Source organism: Acomys minous, assembly GCF_964271855.1.
Source record: "Acomys minous genome assembly, chromosome: 8".
Taxonomy (NCBI): domain Eukaryota; kingdom Metazoa; phylum Chordata; class Mammalia; order Rodentia; family Muridae; genus Acomys; species Acomys minous.
In genome coordinates this window covers 88,185,342-88,205,514 of record NC_140489.1, presented here as the reverse complement: position 1 = coordinate 88,205,514, position 20,173 = coordinate 88,185,342, and the positions used below count along the sequence as shown (strand labels likewise).

At 46.9% G+C, this 20,173-nt stretch overlaps 2 protein-coding genes across 3 annotated transcripts in view; one reads left to right on the top strand and one right to left on the bottom strand.

The window, feature by feature from the left end:
• The window catches only part of ASAP2 (ArfGAP with SH3 domain, ankyrin repeat and PH domain 2), a 151,601-nt gene extending 145,062 nt beyond the window's left edge, over window positions 1-6,539 (top strand). For both annotated transcript variants that reach the window (XM_084792180.1, XM_084792179.1), the window contains 4 exons: window positions 1,403-1,452; window positions 1,754-1,827; window positions 2,166-2,288; window positions 4,092-6,539. In XM_084792180.1, coding sequence (XP_084648306.1) covers window positions 1,403-1,452; window positions 1,754-1,827; window positions 2,166-2,288; window positions 4,092-4,166 — 322 coding nt within the window. In that variant the 3' untranslated portion in view covers window positions 4,167-6,539. The remainder of the gene's footprint in view (window positions 1-1,402; window positions 1,453-1,753; window positions 1,828-2,165; window positions 2,289-4,091) is intronic.
• A 586-nt stretch (window positions 6,540-7,125) lies between these two features.
• ITGB1BP1 (integrin subunit beta 1 binding protein 1) lies at window positions 7,126-20,112 on the bottom strand. Its single transcript, XM_084792218.1, has 7 exons — window positions 19,962-20,112; window positions 15,318-15,445; window positions 13,687-13,765; window positions 11,139-11,275; window positions 8,704-8,796; window positions 8,074-8,223; window positions 7,126-7,622 (listed from the first exon to the last, which is right to left on the bottom strand). Exons 2-7 carry the CDS (start codon window positions 15,387-15,389, stop codon window positions 7,551-7,553), a joined length of 603 nt encoding a protein of 200 aa, XP_084648344.1. The 5' UTR covers window positions 15,390-15,445; window positions 19,962-20,112; the 3' UTR covers window positions 7,126-7,550.
• Between the last annotated feature and the right edge of the window lie 61 nt (window positions 20,113-20,173).

The following is a 20,173-nucleotide window of genomic DNA, read 5'->3' as shown; positions in this document are numbered from 1 at the left end:
TGGTGTGACACTCTGTGTGCTGACACACCATCCGTGGCACCTTCCCACCTCAGTAGCAAACAGAGCTCAATAGTTGCCACAGAGACTAACTCACAAAAATGTATCATTTAGCTTTTTTTTTTTTTTTTTTTTTTGAGACAGGGTTTCTCTGTGTAGCCTTGGCAATCCTGGACTCACTTTGTAGACCAGGCTGGCCTCAAACTCACAGAAATCTGCCTACATCTGTCTCCTGAGCTCTAGGATTACAGGTATGCACCACCTCACCCTGCGGTCTTTTACTTTTTTATATTAGCCTAGGTTGGCCTTGAACTTGTGACTCTTCTTCCTCCTGAGTATTGAGTGCATTCTACATTTCCTGGGCTTGGAGGGCAAGGCTAGCTGACTTTGGTCCTCTGCTAAGTATCTCTTGTGAGTACTTCATAGCTGGGTTGATGACTGAGTAGGGAGCTGGCCAACTGACTTAATAACATCTGCTAGGACAGACATACTTGCCCAAGGCAGTGGGAATCAAACTGAGCCTTTGCTCTTACGGTTTTTTTCGGCCCACCAGAAAATAAGAGTACAACCAAGTCTTGTTCTTTTCCTCTTTATTCTGAGGCTGCAGACACCAGCACCCAGATGGGCTCACTGGGGCTGCAGAGGAAGTGTCTGTAGGAAGTGACCTGCTGTGGAAAGAATGCCATCCCAGGTTGCCTCCCTGCTTCCTCAGCCCCTCCCAAGGCTTGTCTACCCAGTTGTTTGTCCTACTTCCTGCCAGGTCCCACCAGCTCCCCAACCCCACCCCAGGGAACTGAGGATAAAGCTTATTTTTTAGCCCTTCACATACCCTAGGCCCTTTTCCCTCTAGGGACTGAACAAAGCGGTCTCCCGCCTACTATAGGCAAAAAGCATGTCCACCGGTGGCAGGTCTGAGTGGATGCAGCCCCCCTGCCCGCTGTGAGAACCTCCTGTTTGTGTCCAAACACAAATGTGGGACACAGAGTGCAGCAGGCTTGTGGTCAGCCTGTTGAGCACATCGGTTCCCCAGCAGGCGTCCCCGAGCTCAGAGGCATGGGTGGCATTGACTTGTGGTGCCCACACAGACCCCCAGCAGAGCCACCCAGACCTGAGATGAGGCTTCAGCCCGCTCCCTTTCACATGACAACGGAGGCTCAGGCTGGAGTCAGCAAACAGTGGATGAATGGAAGCAGTGATGGGTGCTTAGCTTCTGCCCGGGGTTAAGATTGGGATCTAGCACTTTGCTCTAGGCCTTTAGTTTTTCAAGAGTGGGAAGGTGGCACACATGATGGGATACAAGCACCAGCTTAAGTGCTGATGGGAGGGCGGGGTCCCTGGTCAAAGGAATACAATCAGAACAGGTAACCTTGGTGATCAATAAATGTATATATTTCCTTCGTTGTAGGACTGACAAGCCATCCCCACTTATCAACAAAGGCCAGCCAAGAGGACCTGGTAATTATTTAACTTGGAGCAGGTTGATTGACAGGGTGGCTGGGGGTTGGATTTCTAGGTAGCTGCCCTGCTTGGGGCCTGCTAGCTTCAGTTTCTCTCACTGTGAAGGCAGGACGTTCTCTGCCTTGTACAGGACTTTTCTCTTGACACAACCAAACTCGCGGAGAGCCCTGCTTTCAGACACAGCCCTGTGACTCTTACTGTCGTTGTCTTGTCATTAGAGAGGATGGGGTAGGGACGACGGGGGTGTCTTGTAAAGTTGCTTTGTCTTGGCCCTAACACAGTGCATCTCTCTGAACAGAAGCTTCTTCGGGCCCTCTGTCCAACACCATGGCCCTCCAGCCCCCAGCCCCCATGCCTAGGAAGTCCCAGGCGGTAAGTGGACAAACCTGCTCTCCTTCCCTGTGCTCTACTAGGTACAGGGCTCTGAGGCAACTGGGCTTTCTGTTTCTCCTGGATGGAGGGGCTGAGAGCTGCTTTCAGGTGTTGTTTCGTGACCTGAGGAGTAGCCAGCTTGCACCAGACCCCAGGTGTCTTATTTCCTTCCTCTGCCCAGGCTCCTGCTGCACCAAGCTAGCCCCGCTTGCTTGACCTCTGTGGGTTTCCCAGCGCAGGGTACTTGGCTGGGAGCAAGCAGAAGGCAAGAGGCCTGGTCTCTACCTAAGAACTTGGCTTCCTGCCATACTAGCCTTCACCCTTCCTCTTCAATGCAGACCAAGTCAAAACCCAAGCGAGTCAAAGCGCTCTACAACTGCGTGGCTGACAACCCGGACGAGCTGACTTTCTCTGAGGGGGATGTGATCATTGTGGATGGGGAAGAGGATCAGGAGTGGTGGGTGAGTGGGGGCAGGGCGCACAAGTCAGGGTGGGACCACAGGGAGGGGGGCTGTGCACGATGGAAGGTCTCAGCCTAGGCAGTCTGGGTCTAGTGCTGCTACCAGACCATCCTCTGCTGTCTCCTATGTGGGTGCCCTCCTCTGAGTGGGCCTGATTGGATCCTCAGGTGAATACCTCACTATTATGATGGGTAAGCCACTTGGGCTACATTTTCAGAGCACACTTGGCCTGAACTGAGAGCTTTGAGAGCCCGCATTTCCACATGCAGCTCTCCACAGCCAATTTGTAGCATGGCTGTTGGCATGGTTGCATTTACCTTTCTTGTAGCAACTGAGGGAAGATGCCACTCCCTTCAGCTTCCCTCAGCACAGGCCCACTAGGGGCCATAGCTCCCTAATTTCTTCCTCTTCTACATCCTAAGGAACTCCTGTGCATGGCTGGGCATGGTGAGAATCCAGTCCTGGGCTCTGAGAACCCGACCTTGCCCTCCACATAAGCTCCCAGCACGGGGAAGCAGAGCTGGAATCACACTGTCTCACATCCTACCTTTGGATGAGACTCCAACCTGACACAGGCTAAGCCATGTGGAAAGTATTGGTTTCTAGAAGTATGGAAAAACCAGGCATGTGCAAAAGAAGTAAATGTTAGCCATAACTACAGAGCTACCTCCTCCTGAGGAGCCACAGTTCTCAGTGGCAGTTTGAAAAACAACAGTGTAGTTTAACAGTTTTTCTTTAGACTTTTCTTTGCCGAAATCACGAATGTGGTTGAGATTATTACATGGGTATAATTTCTGTTATTTGCCCAGACTTAATTTTTTTAAAGGTTTATTTATTTATTATTTATAAGGTATTCTGTACTGCATGTGAGCCAGCAGGCCAGAAGAGTGCACAAGATCTCATTATAGATGGTTGTGAGCCACCATGTGGCTGCTGGTGGATGCTGGAAATTGAACTCAGGACCTTTGGAAGAATAACCAGTGCTCTTAACCTCTGAGCCATCTCTCCAGCCCCAGAAGTGAATACTTATTATTATTATTATTATTATTATTATTATTATTATTATTATTATTAATTTTATTATGTTTTTTCGAGACAAAGTCTCTCTGTGTAGCCTTGGCTGTCCTGGACTCACTTTGTAGACCAGGCTAGCTTTGAACTCACAGTGATCCACCTGCCTCTGCCTCCTGCGTGCTGGGATTAAAGGCATGCACCACCATGCCCAGCTTACCGAATTTTTTAAAAAATAAAATGTATTTATTATTTCTATAGTATTCTGCCGCATGTGTTCCTGCCCACCAGATCTCATTACAGATGCTTGTAAGCCACGATGTGGTTGCTGGGAATTGAACTTGGGACCTTTGGAAGAACGGGCAGTGCTCTTAACCTCTGAGCCATCTCTCCAGCCCCTTTTTTTCAGACTTAATATTTTTAAACCATTCTACAAATGCCTGATAAGATATACATGGAGCCACATCATACTTTTACCAGGTCTTAGGACTTTGAGTGTTGTTTCTTCATTCATGTACAAAGTGGGAAGTAGATCCTGATGGCTTCTCTGGTGCCTTCCTTATTGCTGGGGCCCAGGGGCAACATGTGTGCTCACCGGTAGCCATCTGAGGATGTATGAGGGCTGTGGAAGGAGGCAGGCGCTCCAGGAAGTGCAGGGAGGAAATAACAAGGAAGTATGGCATAACGGTTTCTCTGTCATTCTTTGGCAGAAGAAGTCACTGGGAACAGACACACATGTGGTATTGCCCCTCCAGGTTTGTACCATTTATAACCCAAACTTGCTCCTTTCAGATCGGCCACATCGACGGAGACCCCAGCCGCAAAGGAGCCTTTCCCGTGTCGTTTGTGCACTTTATCGCTGACTAAACAGCTACTGAACAAAAGCCTTTGTTTAACCGTTACGTTTCATTTTGTTATTGGTACCAAGACTAGCCATAGACAGGCTCACAGATCGTGCTGTTTGGCAGCCCATCTCCTCATAATACTGTCCTGTTCTGAAAACTCAAAGGCATTTTTATATATAAGCAGATTGTTTTTATAGGTTGTGGTTTTCATGCAACATTGCTATACTTTTACTAGGAAAAGCAGAATTTCCTAAAAAGGGGGAATTGAGGAGCTATTTTAACTATATACCCAGGATCCTGTACTTCCAGGAGTAGCCTAGCCTAAAAAAAAAAAAAAAGCTTAAACAAATTTGGGGGATTCTTACAGCTTTCCTTAGCCCAATTCTGACATTGTTACCTTGTTTAGCACAGTCAGTTTAGCAAGCCAATACCATGGTGCTTCCGAGTCTGTCGCCCTGCCCTGGACTCTGTCCACAAACGCCATCCACTCACCTCGAAAGACATAGGTTCCTTTGAAACTCAGCCAGTGTTTGTTTAGAGCAGCCTGGCAAAGCTTACACGTTAACCTTGTGCTTTTCTGCACCTGTGAGGTGGCAGCTGCCACCATCTCCTGCATGCACGTATGGCCATTGTGAACAGTCATAGCTCCCGTACTACTGATGATAGCTGTCTGGTCTGCACCGGGTGTTTTCAACTGCAGTTCCTGAATTGGTTAAAAACTAAGGATGACGGATTGCAAAACAGCCCTTTAAACTAGCTTGTATGCCTCGGGTGTTTTAGGATTTGCCTCCTCCGACGCCCCCCATCACGCAGACAGCAACTGTCCATGAGTAGCTTACGTGGTGCAGATCACGTAAGAAGCACATTCCTCCCTGTGTGCTGGTCCATGCCGCTGCCTTCCCCACCCAGCTCCCAAGGATACCTGCTCAGCTTAGCGTCTTGTCTTTAATAGGATTCTCTAAAAGGAATGGTAGCTACACTGTCTTGAAATTTAACCTGTCCAATTGTTTGTATTCAAGAGCATATCAGAAACATGTAGATCTTGGGGAGCCCAGTACCCCCCCCCCAAACATCCCAGTTACACTATGTAAGGCCATCACATCACTCTTAAACTATGTGGGGTGGGGGAGGGGAACTAGGTTGTATATGATACAAATCAAGTCATTAGTTTCATGAGCTTTACTGTCATACCTCTATTTGACAACTGTAAGCCTAAGAGTCATAGGACGGATATGGGAAATCTGGCACTCTTTCCGAATGAAGAGGCAAGCTGAGGGTTTGAACGAAAGCTGGAGTTTGAGCAAAAGGAATAGATTGAGGCGTAAGCTGGATAGCAAGGTAGTGATGCTGCCGAGGTGGCGCACTTGGTCGATGCAGCTTCCCTTTCTTTGTTTATTTCAAAGAAACCAGGACAAACTGGAATGTCGTATGATGCGATATAGTGATTGCTTCCTGTCTTTCAGATTCTGGGTAAAAACATGTTAGATCTGTAATTAAAGTCTCTCTCTCTCTCTCTCTCTCTCTCTCTCTCTCTCTCTCTCTCCCCCCCCCCCCACCAACACTACATCTGTTTTCACTACTTGTTAATTTCTGCCATGTGAGCCCTTCTCCTAGTCACTTTTCTTGTAGACTTAAGAGCGTGAACAGATGCATTTTGCACACTGCACTTGGCAATACCTCTTTTACGGTGCACCCCACCCCACATGCATCTGTATCATCGGGCTCGGGTGACCTGGTGCCAGCTCTCTGAGGAATCAAGTTGATTTATGTCAACATTTTAACTCCAGTCCCAAGCTACCCTATCGGGTTTACTGGTACATAAATACCTAGGGAATATTTTTCCACTCTCTGATTTGGTGGCGCTATTGTGCAGTAATGGATAGTACTTTTTACCAGAAGAGAGTTCTATTGACTTCCCTCCTAACCTTTCTTAGTTATTTGCTCTTTGCAAACTGAAAAGAAAAAGTAACTGAAAGGAAAACATTGTAGATATCTATTTATATTTAAAGTTTACATTTCATGAGCGTCAGCTGCGAAATTAGGGCTTCTTTATTTTATTTTTTTACTTTTTTTTTTTTTTTTAATTTTTTGCCACTTTCCATCAGGTCTGACTTGGAGGGAAGATGACTCAGAAATAGGGTGCATAGACTGATATGGCCTGTTGAGGGTAAGGAACGACCTGCAGCCTAGAATGCTATTTTGAGATGTATGATATTCAATTAATTCACTTGATTACTTTGGTATAGTTGCAGCGCAGCTGTATATACTGTATAACCTAAATGGATTATTTTCATTGTCCTTAATGCAGTGATTTATAATTAGAGCATGTTTAATAAATTGACTTCCTGTTAACCAGTCATTCGACTGGAAAAAAAATAAAGTACTTTTAAATGGACATGGTTTTCATCTTTGAAGTGTTAGCTATTAGCACTCATCGAAGAGGTGGGCCATGAAAGCCTGTAAAGTTACGTCTAACAACCAGCAGGTGTCCTCCAAGGTCCTCTTAACTCTGAGATAAACACTAGTGTGCTGCGTATTATCTTAGCTATACCTTTCTTTGAGGGTGCCTTCTTCTTCTTCTTTTTTTTTTTTAAGGATTTATTTATTATGTTTACAGTATTCTTCCTGTAGGCCAGAAGAGGGCACCAGATCTCACTATTGATGGTTCTGAGTCACCATGTGGTTGCTGGGAATTGGACTCAGGACCTTTGGAAGAGCAGCCAGTGCTCTTAACCTCTGAGCCATCTCTCCAGCCCTGTTAGGGTGCTTTTTGTCTTAAGCAGACACTGTCACTACTCCAAGGTCATGTGAATTTGAGGTCCCCAGTCCAAACCTCTGCCAGTCTCAAGTTGCAAGCAAGTGATCCTGAGTCCCTGGGAAGCTACAGGGTGCAAATCTCATTCAGAGCAAACTCAGTGACACATTAGTCTTAAGCTTGTTTGTATTAAAAAAAACCCTGAAAACAAAAACAACAGAGGCTATTTTATCTTTCTTAGATTTTATTTTTATGTGTATGCGTGAGTGGTGCGTGTATGTATGTATACCACATGTTTGCCTGGTACCTGAGGAAGCCAGAAGAGGACGTCAGATCTCCTGGAACTGGAGTTACAGGCAGTTTTGAGCCACCATGTTGGTGTTGGGAACTGAACCCAAGTCCTCTACAAGTGCTCTTAAGTACCAAGCTGCCTGTCCAGCCTCCAAGGTTTCTTTTTAGCCAATAAAGTAGGTAATTATTGAAAGTTAACCTACTGTTAATAACACCTATTAGTATAAGACCGATATTTTATACATTACATTTTAGAGAACTGGACCAGGGCATCCCACCCTCTAATAGGCCATAGCTGCAGACGGATGCAGGGACAGATGAGCTCTCCCTTGATGGCTCGGTTTCCATTGACTGCAGAGTTCAGGACTTGTCAGAGGTCAACACAGAGTCGAAGGCTGTGGATAAGACCTTGCAGATGGCTTGGGCTTGCTCCTGTATTGTATGAAGAGATACAACACAGGAAAGTGAATATGACCAAAGCACACTGTACAGAGTTCTCAAGGAACTAGTGAAAAGAAGATAAAGTGCAAATGGAGTTCATCATCTCTCCAGAAACTACCTGGCTACCTCACATTGCTTCCCCCAGCCTAGACATCAGCACCTGCCCAGCGTTTAGGCACTCCTGACAGGGCTGGAGAGTAATGGCTGGTGCTGAGCAAGCCCTGTGATTGAGAAGACAGCAACTCAGGAGTAGGAGAGCTTTGATGCAGCCCAGGTCAGTACTGCCCAGCAGAAGCAGTTCCCAGCCTGTCTGAGTAGCTGCTGACCCGGGGTTTATTCATTCTGAGGGATGGCCCTTGGGGAGAGCATTTCCTCAGCCTTTGAAAGCCGTGGAAGAATCACTATTTCATCTATGGAATAGGAACAAACCAAGAAATCTCACCAGGCTGTTGCACTGGTAAACCCACAGGCTGTATTCTTCATTGCTTGCATCTGTGGTCTTGAGTGCCAGCAAGCTCTTCCCAGCTCCCAGGCCATCATCATAACACACCATCCGGATGATTAAATACAGGGCATGCCTGTGCAGAACGCCCTGTGGAAATCACAAGACCTTCAGAAACCTGTGACATGGCTGCCAGCACTTCTCAGTTCTCAGGAAACACATTTCCCAAGGCAGAATGCATTAGAAGGCTGAAAAGGCGGGTCCACAGATCTGGAAGAAAGGACTACACAGTTTCTCAGCCCAGGGACACTAGTATGCCTACTTTATGGGGTAACTTGCTTTCTGGATTGCACTTTCCTGTTTAAACCTAGAGAAATAGGAACAAAGTCATCTAAATTGTTGTCACTGCTGCCTGGCTTCCATGCCAAACCAGAAGCCACTTTCAAATGACATGAGGTCCCTGGATAAAACATTGGTGGTCTGCACATTTGTGGGAAATGTGAAAGAAGCCTGTGTTTACCCTCAGGAATGAGCTAACCTTAATACCAGTGACCAGGCAACCAGCCAGGACACAGGAGTCCAAGTGCACCCTAAAAGGCTGGGACTCCTGATCCCATAGGATGTACTTACGTGCTGATCTGTGGTCGAGACTTTTATGCCGTACTTGGAAACACCCAGAATAAACTCCTCTTCCAGGGGAACAAAAGGCAACTTTCCATCTTGCTTTAAAGTGAAAATAAACCACACCACACATTAAAAACTCAAGATCATCTTAAATTCGATTACTTGCATTTGGTATCTGCTTATCACACCCATTCAAATCCAGTCTACACAAGTGCTTCCCCCAAATTCAGATTGTTCCACTCCCTGTGTGTTGCTCTGTCCTTTTGTGGTGTAGACCCTAATGGCAAATGGAGATCCTAGCCACAGATCCTGGTCACATTAAAATATTTACATTATTAAGCCAGGTGTATTGGTGCAAACTTTTTTTCCTGTGCGACCCTTTTTATTTATTTATTTATTTAATTTATTCAGATTACATCTCAATTGATATCCCTTCACTTGTATTCCCTTCCCTCGTTTCTCCCTCCCTCCCTCTTTCACCCTATTCCCCTCCCCTATGTCTGTGACAGAAGGGGACCTCCTCCCCCACCATATGGTCCCAGCCTATTAAGTCTCATCCTGCTGGCCTGCTTATCCTTTCTCTGAGTGCCACCATAGTGTAAACTCTTAGTCCCAGCACTTGGGAGGCAGAGTCAGGCAGGTCTCTGTGAGTTCAAGGACAGCCTGGTCTACAGAGTGAGTTCCAGGACAGCCAGGGCTATGTACCTTGTCTGAAAACAAAACAAAATTTACACTATTTAGATTAAAAAAATCCTCAGAGCTCATCTTCATGTCAGGACAAGGAATGGTCAGGAAGCCAGGTAGCAGGGACCATCTTTTTTATAGTTACGCTCTGTCTGACTGCTAAGGTACACCTTGCTAGCTACAGATCCTGGGGCTCAGGATGACAAACTGCCCATGAGTTAACTCCACTCACAAAACTGTCAAACAAAACAGTGAGTGATACCTGATCATACCGCAACCCCCGCCAGATCAGCTGGTCCCATCTGCCTAAGAATGCCGCCTAATTTATCTTCTCTTGAGAAAGATGTAACTGGAAGATAGGAGGTGTCCCGAATTGTAAATGTTTTGTGGAATGATTAAGTACAGTAAGTGAGCCAGGTCCAGATGCCTCGGCTCTTGGCTCTCCCAGACCTAAGACCTAAGAATGAAAACACTGCTTCTGTTAACGATGGCATCTCATCAAACAAAGGCTCTGTGGTGGATGGATGCCTTAGCCACCCTTACAGAACGAAGAGTGATGATGTCGTTTTGGACGTCTTTCTGCATGACACTTTGAGTATTTGATACTTCTGCTTTGTTTGGATGTCCATGTTCCAAGTCGAGTGCCAGGATAACAGGCTCTACCAAAGATGCTTCTCAACTGCAAATTAGATTTGCTAGTTTTCCTTGTAGCTTCTTTCATGGCCATAAAGATATGAGTCTTATCTAATATTCCCCATCTCTATGACGTAAGAGGCGTGTGTGTGGGGGGGTGTCTCTCTATGTTGTCGCGACACTTTTGTGGCTTTTGCTGTATAGACCACGATGGCTTTGAACTCACTAAGAGCTGTTGTCTCTACCTCCTGACATGTAAAGGTAAATGTATAGATCTTAGAATCTTATTTTATAAACAATATGGCATTATCTTGGTTTTTAATCTTTGTGGGTGTTTTGCCTGCATGTACGTGTGTGCACTATAAGCATACAGTGCCCGAGGAGGCCGGAAGAGGGGGCTGGGCCTCTGGAGCTGCAGTCGCAGATGTTTGTCAGCTGGATGCTGGGAGCAGAACCTGGGTCCTCTGTAGGAACAGCCAGTGCTCAAACTGCCTTTCTAGCCCCTACCGTGATTTTTATATTTTCCTGTCCTGAGTTTATTTTCAAAGTCCCTTTCGCCTTAATTCTTGTTGGAAATGGAGCATAAGGAAGGAGATACACCACGGGTGACGGCACACACCTTCATGCCAGCACTCGAGAGGCAGAGGCAGATGAATCTCTGTGAGTTCAGGGATAGCCAGGGCTACAGAGTGGAGTGTTGAAAAAGAGAGAGGGAGAGGGAGAGGGAGGGAGAGAGAGAGAGAGAGAGAGGGAGGGAGGGAGGGAGGGAGGGAGAGAGAGGGAGGGAGGTTTGTCCACATCATGAGTTTAAGTCAGTGAAACCAGTTTGGTGAAGTAAGGCTTTGACAGATTATTTTAGAGAAAAACCTACAGAGTCTTAAGTGGTCAATGCAGTCAGTTCTCCAGTCACCCAAGGGCCAGTCAGCCCCAGAAAGCAAAGAGCTCTCTGCCTGGAGAAAAATGGTTCCTTCTCCAGGGCACTCAAAGCTGTCTCAGGATGAGATCTACCTTTAACCAAAGATGGCGAGCACCCTGCATGCAGTGAGCCCAAGAGAAACACAGTCTTTCAAGGCCGTACAACAGCCAGAGGTTTCAGTTGGAATTGGTTTTTTTCTGTCACTCACCTGGGCAACATCTATATAATTGATCAGGTCTAGTGGTCCTTCGAGGCTCTTCCCCTCAGACACGTCCAGTTTCTCGATGGCACCAACGTACTTTATTCGAAACTCAGCACATGAGTCTAAGTTGCTGTTACTTTGTCCTGAGGTTACAACAGACATTAAAAAGTGATGCCTTGTTGTAGGACAATTGATCACACTGTGAACCCCGAGATTGTGTTATTTACTGGAAAAACCTGTTTCTAGTTGTGGTGTGGCTGAGATTTAGCACACGCCTTTAATCCAAGAGTTTTCTGCTTGAGTATTGTTAAGAGGATTAACTAAAGTCAACCTTAGGTTAAGAGGCAGAGCAAGCAGCCAGCTGACAGGAAGTGAACATAGGAGTATTAAGAAAAAAACAGTGGGCTGGAGAGATGGCTCAGAGGTTAAGAGCGCTGCTCTTCCAAAGGTCCTGAGTTCAATTCCTAGCAACTACATGGTGGTTCACAACCATCTACAGTGAGATCTGGTGCCCTCTTCTGGCCTGCAGGTGTATGACATGCAGGCAGAGCACTGTATACTTAGTAAGTAAATCTTTAAAGGGAGGGGCAGTAAGAGGGAGTCAGGAGGACTAATAGGTACACACAGAGTAGAAGGAGGTTTGAGGCAGTGTGGGAGAGGGGATTCCTTCTGGGACTTCTTCCACTGGCTGAGGAGGAAGGTCAGCTGGCTGCTTTCTCTGCCTCTCTGAGCTAGCCAGCCTCCACCCCAGCATCTGTCTCCTAAGTCTTTCCTGGTAAAATTAAATGATTAAGATTTTGTTAAACATAGCAAATGCCTACTTTACAGAATATCCTCCAACCATATATACATATTATATATAATATAACAAGACTATCATTAGAATATAATCCTAAATATGTTACTTTTTGTTTTAAAGATTTATTTTTTTAATTCATGTGTACAGGTGTTTCATCTATATCTATATAAACATATCGTGTGCATGCAATACCTGAAAAGGCCAGTAAAGTGTGATGGGTCCCCTGGAACTGGAGGAGGGGAGTGGAGTGGTAGCTGGGAACTCAGCCGGGGCCCTCAGGAAGAGCAGCGAGTGCTCTTAACCTTCTCGGCCCCTATTTCATTTTTGAGGCAAAGTTTCACTCTGTTTCCCTGTCTCAGCATCCCAGAGTGCTGGGGTTAAAGGCATACTCCACCACACCAACTTTTTATCTTAGTTTTCACTGGGTTTAGCGGCCAGGTACTATGCTAGCTCTAGCTAGGCTAGAACTTGCTACGCAGACCAAGCTGGCGTGACACTCAGGTCTACTATCTCTGAGTGCTGGGGTTAAAGGCAGGCACCACCATGCCTAGCCCCACACGCAGGTGTTTAGTTACAAGTTTCTAAATGCAATTTTTTTTTTTAATATAATAAGGAGGAACTTAAATTGTTATTGGGCTTTTTCTTCAGTAACTACACCAAATGTATAAAAAGCCTTAGTAACAGGGGCAAATCAATACTGATGACCTTTACTTCAAAATAAGCAAAATTACAAAGCCAACTGGACAATGAATGGAGCCATTATAATACACAAGCACTGCCAGGCGTGGGCGCACACCTGTGTGGGGGCATGCAGAGCTGTGCGTTCAAGACCAGCCTAGTCTACAAAGCAAGTACAGGACAGCTAGGGCTAGACAAAGAAACCCTGTCTCGAAAAGCCAAAATGAAAACAAAACATAAGTACTATTTTAGTTTATTTCCTGACTCAGGTCATCTGTTCTATCATTCAGTCAGAAATACCAACCTCCCTTTTAAATTTATATAGAATAATATGAGAGATATGATGTCCCTTAAGAGATGGCAACAAACAGCCAGTATAGAAATTCCCACAATCCACTGTGACACCTACCATTGCTAAGGAAATACAGTATAATTATGTTTATGCTGTTCATGTATGAAAATGATGCCAACATTTTAATGTCTGGAGGTTAAGATAATGAATTTTGTGTGACAATATTATTTTAGGTAAAAAAAAATGAATGCAGTGTATCTCAATTACTCGCTATTTATGGAGCTTTCCTAGTTTCTAAGGAGGCACTAATTTAAGGTGATTGTATAACTGCACAGGTCTGGGACACACATTGTCATTTCCTGGGTATCTGCTGGTCACCTCAAGTAGGGTATCTGGAGTCAGCCCTTGAAGTTAATGGTTCTTAATGGTTCTTAAACCCTTCACCACTAACACACATGGCGTGTTCCCATAAACATTAAGCCCACGTATTATTCTGTTTCAGCTACCCTTCCTATTAAAAAGCTGTTTTGAAACTGTTAAGTTATTGTCACAGGGTGCTTGCAAATCTTGCTCTCAGATGCACTGAGAAAACTTTGCCTCAGTGCGTTCGGCAAGCTCCCGCGCAGCATCTTCAGCCATCTCACCAAACTGTGGTCCCATGTTGAACGTCCCAGAAGTGGCAGGGGAGAGACAGAAAACCCAGAACAGGAGACCTTGCTCTGCCACACAGAACCATGGCAGTAAACACAAGGCCAGTCACCAAGTCACCCGGCCCCTCCTCATACCTGAGCTTTTGGTGGAGTCTGTGTCCAGGCTGGCGACAGTGCTGGATCTCGAAAGACCCCCAAGGCTGGAATCCACAGACTGAGAAGAAGCACAGTAAGACGTATGTCTTCTCTGATGCAAGTGACTTCTTAAGCTGAGCTGACACAATAGCTAATGAACTATTCGAGCAGACTGACTGTGGCTGAAGGCATTTTCCACAGCAAACTTCAAAAGCCACGTGGCAGGTAACTGTTCTTGCAACCACACAACACCGGATACAGTCTGAGGCTGGGGCGTTAGCTCCCTCCCTCACTCTGCCTCACGCTTGGAGCCTTTGTGAATGCCTCCTCCTGCTTTCCTATTGTTTCCATGGACCCTCAAGAGAACCCTGTGCAGAAAGACCGCCACTGAGCAACATCCCTGTCTGAGGGAGAACTAAAGACTGACCAGGTCAAGCCCAAGTCTCCCCGTTCTGAATCTGGCCCTCTGCAATGGCCTCCTCTGGTCTCTGGCCCTCCGCAGGCTTGCGTTATTAGTGGACAGCATGGCTGTCAGTGTGAACAGAGCAACAAAACTGGTGGCCAAGATTAAAACGCTGTAACTAGTTCTGAGGAATAAATGTGTCACTTACTTCCTTAGGAATGGCATTCTGTGAAAACCCTGACTCAGAAGGTGAGTGTGTCCTAAGTCCACTGGTACTGCTAACGTTCAAAAAGTCTGCTAAAGGGAGCTTAGGCAATCTTGCCATGAAGGAAATACTGTTATGCACACAATAAACCCTAGGCTCTGAGCTATCTCGCCCCTTAATGCCTGCAATTTCTATCACTTAAAAATAATATTCTACGGGCTGGCAAAATGGTGCAGCTCTTCTAGGGGACCTGAGTTCAGTTCCTAGCACCCACAGCAGCTCAGATAGAACCCGCCATAACGCTAGCTGCAGGGACCCAGTGCCTTCTTTTGGACTTTGTAGGCAACCACAGTCATCTGCATATAACACCCCCCCCCATTTACACACAGATAACCAAAATAAAATAAATCTTAAAAATTAATTTAAAAAAAATCAGAGCCAAGCATGGTGGTCCATGCTTGTAACCCCGGCACTGGGCAAGTGGGGAAAGTCAGGAGATACAGGATACACAGGAGACCTTGGGGTGAGTTTGAGGCCAGCCTATCTGGAGGAGGAGGAAGAGCAGAAAGGGGGCTGTATATGGGTCACTGAGATGGTTTCAACAAGTAAGGGTGTTTGTCGCCTAAGCCCTACAACCGGAGTTCAATCCCCGAAATCCACATGGTGCAACCGACTCCTCCCAGTTGTCCCTCTGACCTTCACAAGCCTGCTGCGGCACAGGTGCACCCCAATCCCTCAAATAAATAACGTTTTTTAAAAGTTTGGTTTTTTTTTTAGGTGTTAAATCAGTGTGTTTTAATGAGACCACTCAGAGTTTAGTCCCATCTGGTGGAATGAATTGGGAGAATTTCAGAAAATGACCAAAATAATAAAATCATAGCAAGGCTCTCTAGTACAAAAGTAAGTATTACAGGGCAAGGAGGGTGGAGACTCTGGGACCTGGCCGAGGCCAGCACACTGTGCGCAGAGCTGGCTGCGAGTGCCAACCGCTGCGCTGTGCTGCTGCCCACCCTGGCCTCTTACCTTGCTCTTAGTGCTGATCTCACTGCTCTGGGAACTGCTGCTGCTATGTCTCTTCTTGCCTTTGCGGAACATCTTTCACCATAGCTTGATCCAGAGGGGGTGCCCTGGCGGGACAGGTGTTTCCAGTACTGTCAAGAAAAGCAGCATCAGCAGGAAGACAGAGGCAGGAGGATCTCGGCGAGTTCGAGGTCAGCCTGGTCTACAGAGTGAGTTCCAGGACAAGCCAGAGCTATATAGACCAGGTCTCAAAAGAGAGAAAGGAAAAAGAAAGGAAAGCAGCAGCAGACCATGCTCTGCACAACACAAGCAGAGCCATCGGCCCTGTCCATGTCTGTGGGTGCATTCCTTGTTAACTTCCCTCGGCCACTACTCTTTTTCATCCTTTTTCTCTATTAAATTGTAAAATGAGGATCTGGGAATGTGGCTCTGCACTTGCCTAGCAAGGTGTGAGGACCTGGCTTCAATCCCTGTCCCTTAAAGATTTTACAGAAGTGGTGGGAGGGAGGCTCAGCAGTTAGGAATGCCTGTTGCTCTTGCCGAGCTCAGTTCCCAGCACTGAGGTCAAGTGGCTCATGGCTGCCTGCAGCTCTCGCTCCAGAGGATCCAATGTATTTTTCTGGTCTCTGATGGCATCTGCATACCTGTGGTGTATACACACACACACACACACACACACACACACACACACACACACACACCAGGGCAGGAGAGTTGGCTTGACCGTTAAGACAGTTATTCTTGTAGAGAACTTGGGTTAGGTTCCCAGCACCCACATGGCAGCTTACAACACTCTAACTCCAGTTCCAGAGGACCTGATGGTGATTTCTGGCCTCTGTAGGCACCAGACACATGTGGCTCACATACACACATGCAGGCAAAACATTAATTCACATAAAAATAATTTATTGTTCAAAAATTGACAAAAAGTGAATAAACCAAAAAACTCTATCTGTAGAAAAGTCCTTTTTCTCAACACACACTGCCCCAGTTCTCAAGGATTCAGCTGCTGTACTTTTCAGCTGATTCAAGATTTGACTAAAATGTGAGACACGTTATCAACCAAGACACTGAGATCCTGTTACTCTGGGCACTTGGTAGAGTGGTAGGGCTGAGAGCTGACAGCATCTACACATCTGAGGTAAAGGGTGCATATTAGCATTCGTATCCCCTACCTCTAATATTTTGAGACAGGGTCTCTCAGGCCAGCGTGGCCTTCAACTCAATGTATGGCTTAGGATGACCCCACTTCCGGATGCTCCCAGCTGGACCTCTCGGTGCTGAGATTGCAGGCAAGCACCACCACGCCCTCTTCCCCATCCCATGAAACAGGATCTTGTTATGGAGCCAGAACAGACTTGAGCTCATTATCCTTTTGTCTGAGCTTCCCAAAGCCTGGGGTGACAGGCGAGGACTAGCATGTCTGGTAAAAATGTGCATTTTCTTTTCCTAGAGAAAGACATTTAAGTAAACAAAACAAAACAAAAAACCTGACATAAAAACACACCTAGGTGTCACCTCCCTGCACCAAGAAAAGGCAGGGGTTAGGGAAGATAAGATACAGTCTGCTTTTGAAGACAAGGGGGTCTTGAGTAAGACAATCCTAACACATTTTACTAAAAAACCTCATCTTCACAGATCATGCCCTCACCAGAACCAGCCACTTGCATTGTTCTCCAAGGCTCCACACACTGCCATTTGCACAGCACCTTCCCCGTCCCCTGACTCACCCAGCCCTTCCAGGCTAAGCAGTGGACCTAGTGGAGGAAGACAGTGAGTTAAGCCAGTGGGTAGAGGGCCCCAGCAAGCTCGGGGCTTCTGTTTGTCCTCGTAGAACCCATTCTTAGCCCACCTTCTAGGCCACTTGCCATAGCGGCCTGAGCCTGAGAGTTCAGCCAGCCTCTCACTGACGCCCACTTTATTTGCAGCCAAGAAGAGCTGACCCATTCACTTAGCTCCGAACAGGCAGTAAGCACCTAGGCAGTGGAGACTCATGCACAAGGACAAAGCTGACCCAGGTGTGTGTGTGTGTGTGTGTGTGTGTGTGTGTGTGTGTGTGTGTGTGTGAGTGATTTTTAGTGGGAGTGAGTAGATCAACAAGAAAAATACAAATACCAGAGAACAATCATACCATGAGGAAAACTGAAAGAGAAAGGCAGGCACCAGAGGAGAGGGTGGCCTAGCAGGCCACAGAAAATATGGTTTGCGTATAAGTCTATAGGGGGTTTCCAAAGCTGTCAAGGGGCGTGGCCAGATTTCTGCTTTATAGAACCTCACTGGGCACCAGGTATGAAACTAACGGCCTGAGGTGAGAGCAGAGGGAGTGAAAGGTCATTTACCTACTGGGCAGAGTTGCTGCAAAGGATGAGTCTACATCAAAAGCTGCCTGCAGTGAAGGAGGGATGACAGGATGACAGGAGAGCCTTATTCCCAGGCCTGTGTAAAACTAGGTTAACGGAGCAGCATGAGGCACCATGTTAGTAGCCCATGATAGTTAAAGTGCTGGAATATGATGGACTTGGGCACATTATATTTTAGTGCAGACTCCCTGGTATTTACAGAAGATTGGTTCCATAACCACACAAATGCACGTAACCTACATGCACTCTCCCATACACTGCAAATTACTTCTAAATTATTTAAGTAACTAGGCAAGCACTCTCCACTGAGATGAACCTGGGCCTTATAACTAATTTAAGTGCTACAGAAATAGTTGTTATGTATTATTTAGAAAATAATGATAAGGGGAAAAAATCTCTACTTGTTTGGTACAGTGGAAGTCTGACTTTGTTTTTACAACACAGTTTTCACCCACAGATCCCTGACAATGATTTGGATATCACTAAGGCCGTTGTGACTTTTCAAAACTTGCTTCCCAGAATCAATCCAGGAACTTGGAGGGACAGAATTGGTTAGTCTTTGATAGCAACTGCTACTCTGGGTGCATGTACTTAAGCAAATTATTCTTGCTTCTAAATTATTCATGCATTAAAAACGAGCCAGGGGATGCTGCCTGTCAGCTGAATGCTACACAGGCTCATCACACACAAAAACTGCCAACGGCTGATCCTATCACCCTCCCTCATCTCTCCTACTCAGGCAATTAAGTCATCACTGGTAGAAACCAGAAAATCATCAATCCCGAATTGCTCTTCAACCCCCACATACAATTCAGTAGCATGATCTCGGGAGGACATGGCAGAGCTCTCTGCCTCAGCTCTGTATCCAGCCCAATGGCATTCTGCAGCATGAATGTGATGAATCCTCAACCTATAGAAACTGACCAAGTACACAGTTTGCCACATTTAAAGAGTCCACACACCCACTCAAGATGCTTTGTGGATAAAAGGCCTTTACCTTGCACATAAAAAATATGTGTGTAGGAGTAGGATTCCCTCCGGAGCTGGCACTGAGCCACTAAACATGGGCGCTGGGACCCGAATTTGGATCCTCAACAATAATAGCAGAATCTATCTCTTAACCACTGAGCCAGCCCTCTGGATAAGGACTCCTTGTGGCTCTAAGATCTGCCCCCACATTTTAGCCAAAAAAAAAAAAAAAAAAAAAAAAAGACAACGATGATTTCTTTCAAACACAGATCAGAGACCATTATTAGGCCTGCCGGAAAGCTTCCACTGGTTCTCTAACAGACTAAGGAAGGTCAAATCTCTCCAGCAAGACACCCAGGGCTCGCCGGCCACTCCCAGTCTTCCACAGGGACTACACACTCGGTTCACCTCTCAGGAACGCAAAGCCCCCCTTGGTTCTCCGCTGTTCTAAGCTTCCTGTGTGCTCTTGTGCTATGCTCCAATTTCCCCTCCCACAGAACTCTCAGTTTATAGGTCTCTCGGCAGCTACTTGCCTCTCCAGACTTATTTCAGACCTCTTCTAAGAAAGCCTTCCCTGGACTTCCAGGTCGGACTAAAGGGCCCAGAGCTTGAATGTACATCAGACCACAGCAGTAAACTATGCCATCGTCTATTGAACACTTTCACTCTCTCAACTAACTAGTCCAAGAGGAGGCTGCGGTTGTTCTAGGTGGATAGACAGAAGAGCGGAGGGGGGCACGCTACAGGGTTCTGAGAATTGCCTTGGGAGGTGTTATCCAACACACAACTGGTACTCAACATCCAACGTCGCCAAACGCGGCACCAGGCGCTCAAGAAACCGTTAGCCTTCACTCCTGCCCATCTGGAGCAGCCGATCCCTGGGGCCATCTGAGCCTCCCGGGCAGTGGGAACGCCCATTCACTTGAGGCAGACAAGCCAGAGATTCAATAACTTGCCCCACATCACAAAGTTAACTTGGGGGAGGCAGACAAGAGCAGGCTTCCAAAGCTCTCTGTACAAACTGCCTCGCACAAGCGAGGAGGTAGACAGCCAACTCCAACTCCAATGTCGCTGTGCAAGTGCAATTAGAGGGAAGCCTCAGGGCCCCTGCTGAGCCTTGTCCTAGAGGAGGCGGGCGGTCGACCTGTCACCGGAACGCGGGTCCCTCCCTGACTACGCACCAAGGCTCCTCTTCCTTCCCCTGGTTTGCACTCAGTCTTGCCTCCGCTCCGGGACGTGGAGGGAATGAGAGACGGTGGGCTCCAGGGTACCCCCCACCCGCGCCGCCGGGCTCGGCTGGGCGAGGCCTTGTTCTCACCTCGCCTCCTCCGCTGGTCCCCAGGCCACCCGCGCCTCGCGGGGTGTAAAGTGGTCCTGCGGTGGCGGCCGTGCGGCTACTCCAGTTCGAAATCCAGCGCCAGCTTTGCCAGTTCTCTTGCCCTGATCCGCTAGGCCACGCCCCAGGTATGCGCATGCGCAGTCCCAGTCCTTTGGCCACGCCTCCAGTTCCCTAACCTCGTCTCCCGGAAC

Bases quoted from the DNA above. Each gene is read 5' to 3' on its own strand.
- ITGB1BP1 (XM_084792218.1), bottom strand. From the start codon at position 15,389: ATGTTCCGCAAAGGCAAGAAGAGACATAGCAGCAGCAGTTCCCAGAGC. The intron at 8,224-8,703 runs GTAAGTACATCC...TGATTTCCACAG, and splicing joins TCTCGACCACAGATCAGCAC to GGCGTTCTGCACAGGCATGC. The intron at 7,623-8,073 runs GTGAGATTTCTT...CATACAATACAG, and splicing joins TTTACCAGTGCAACAGCCTG to GAGCAAGCCCAAGCCATCTG.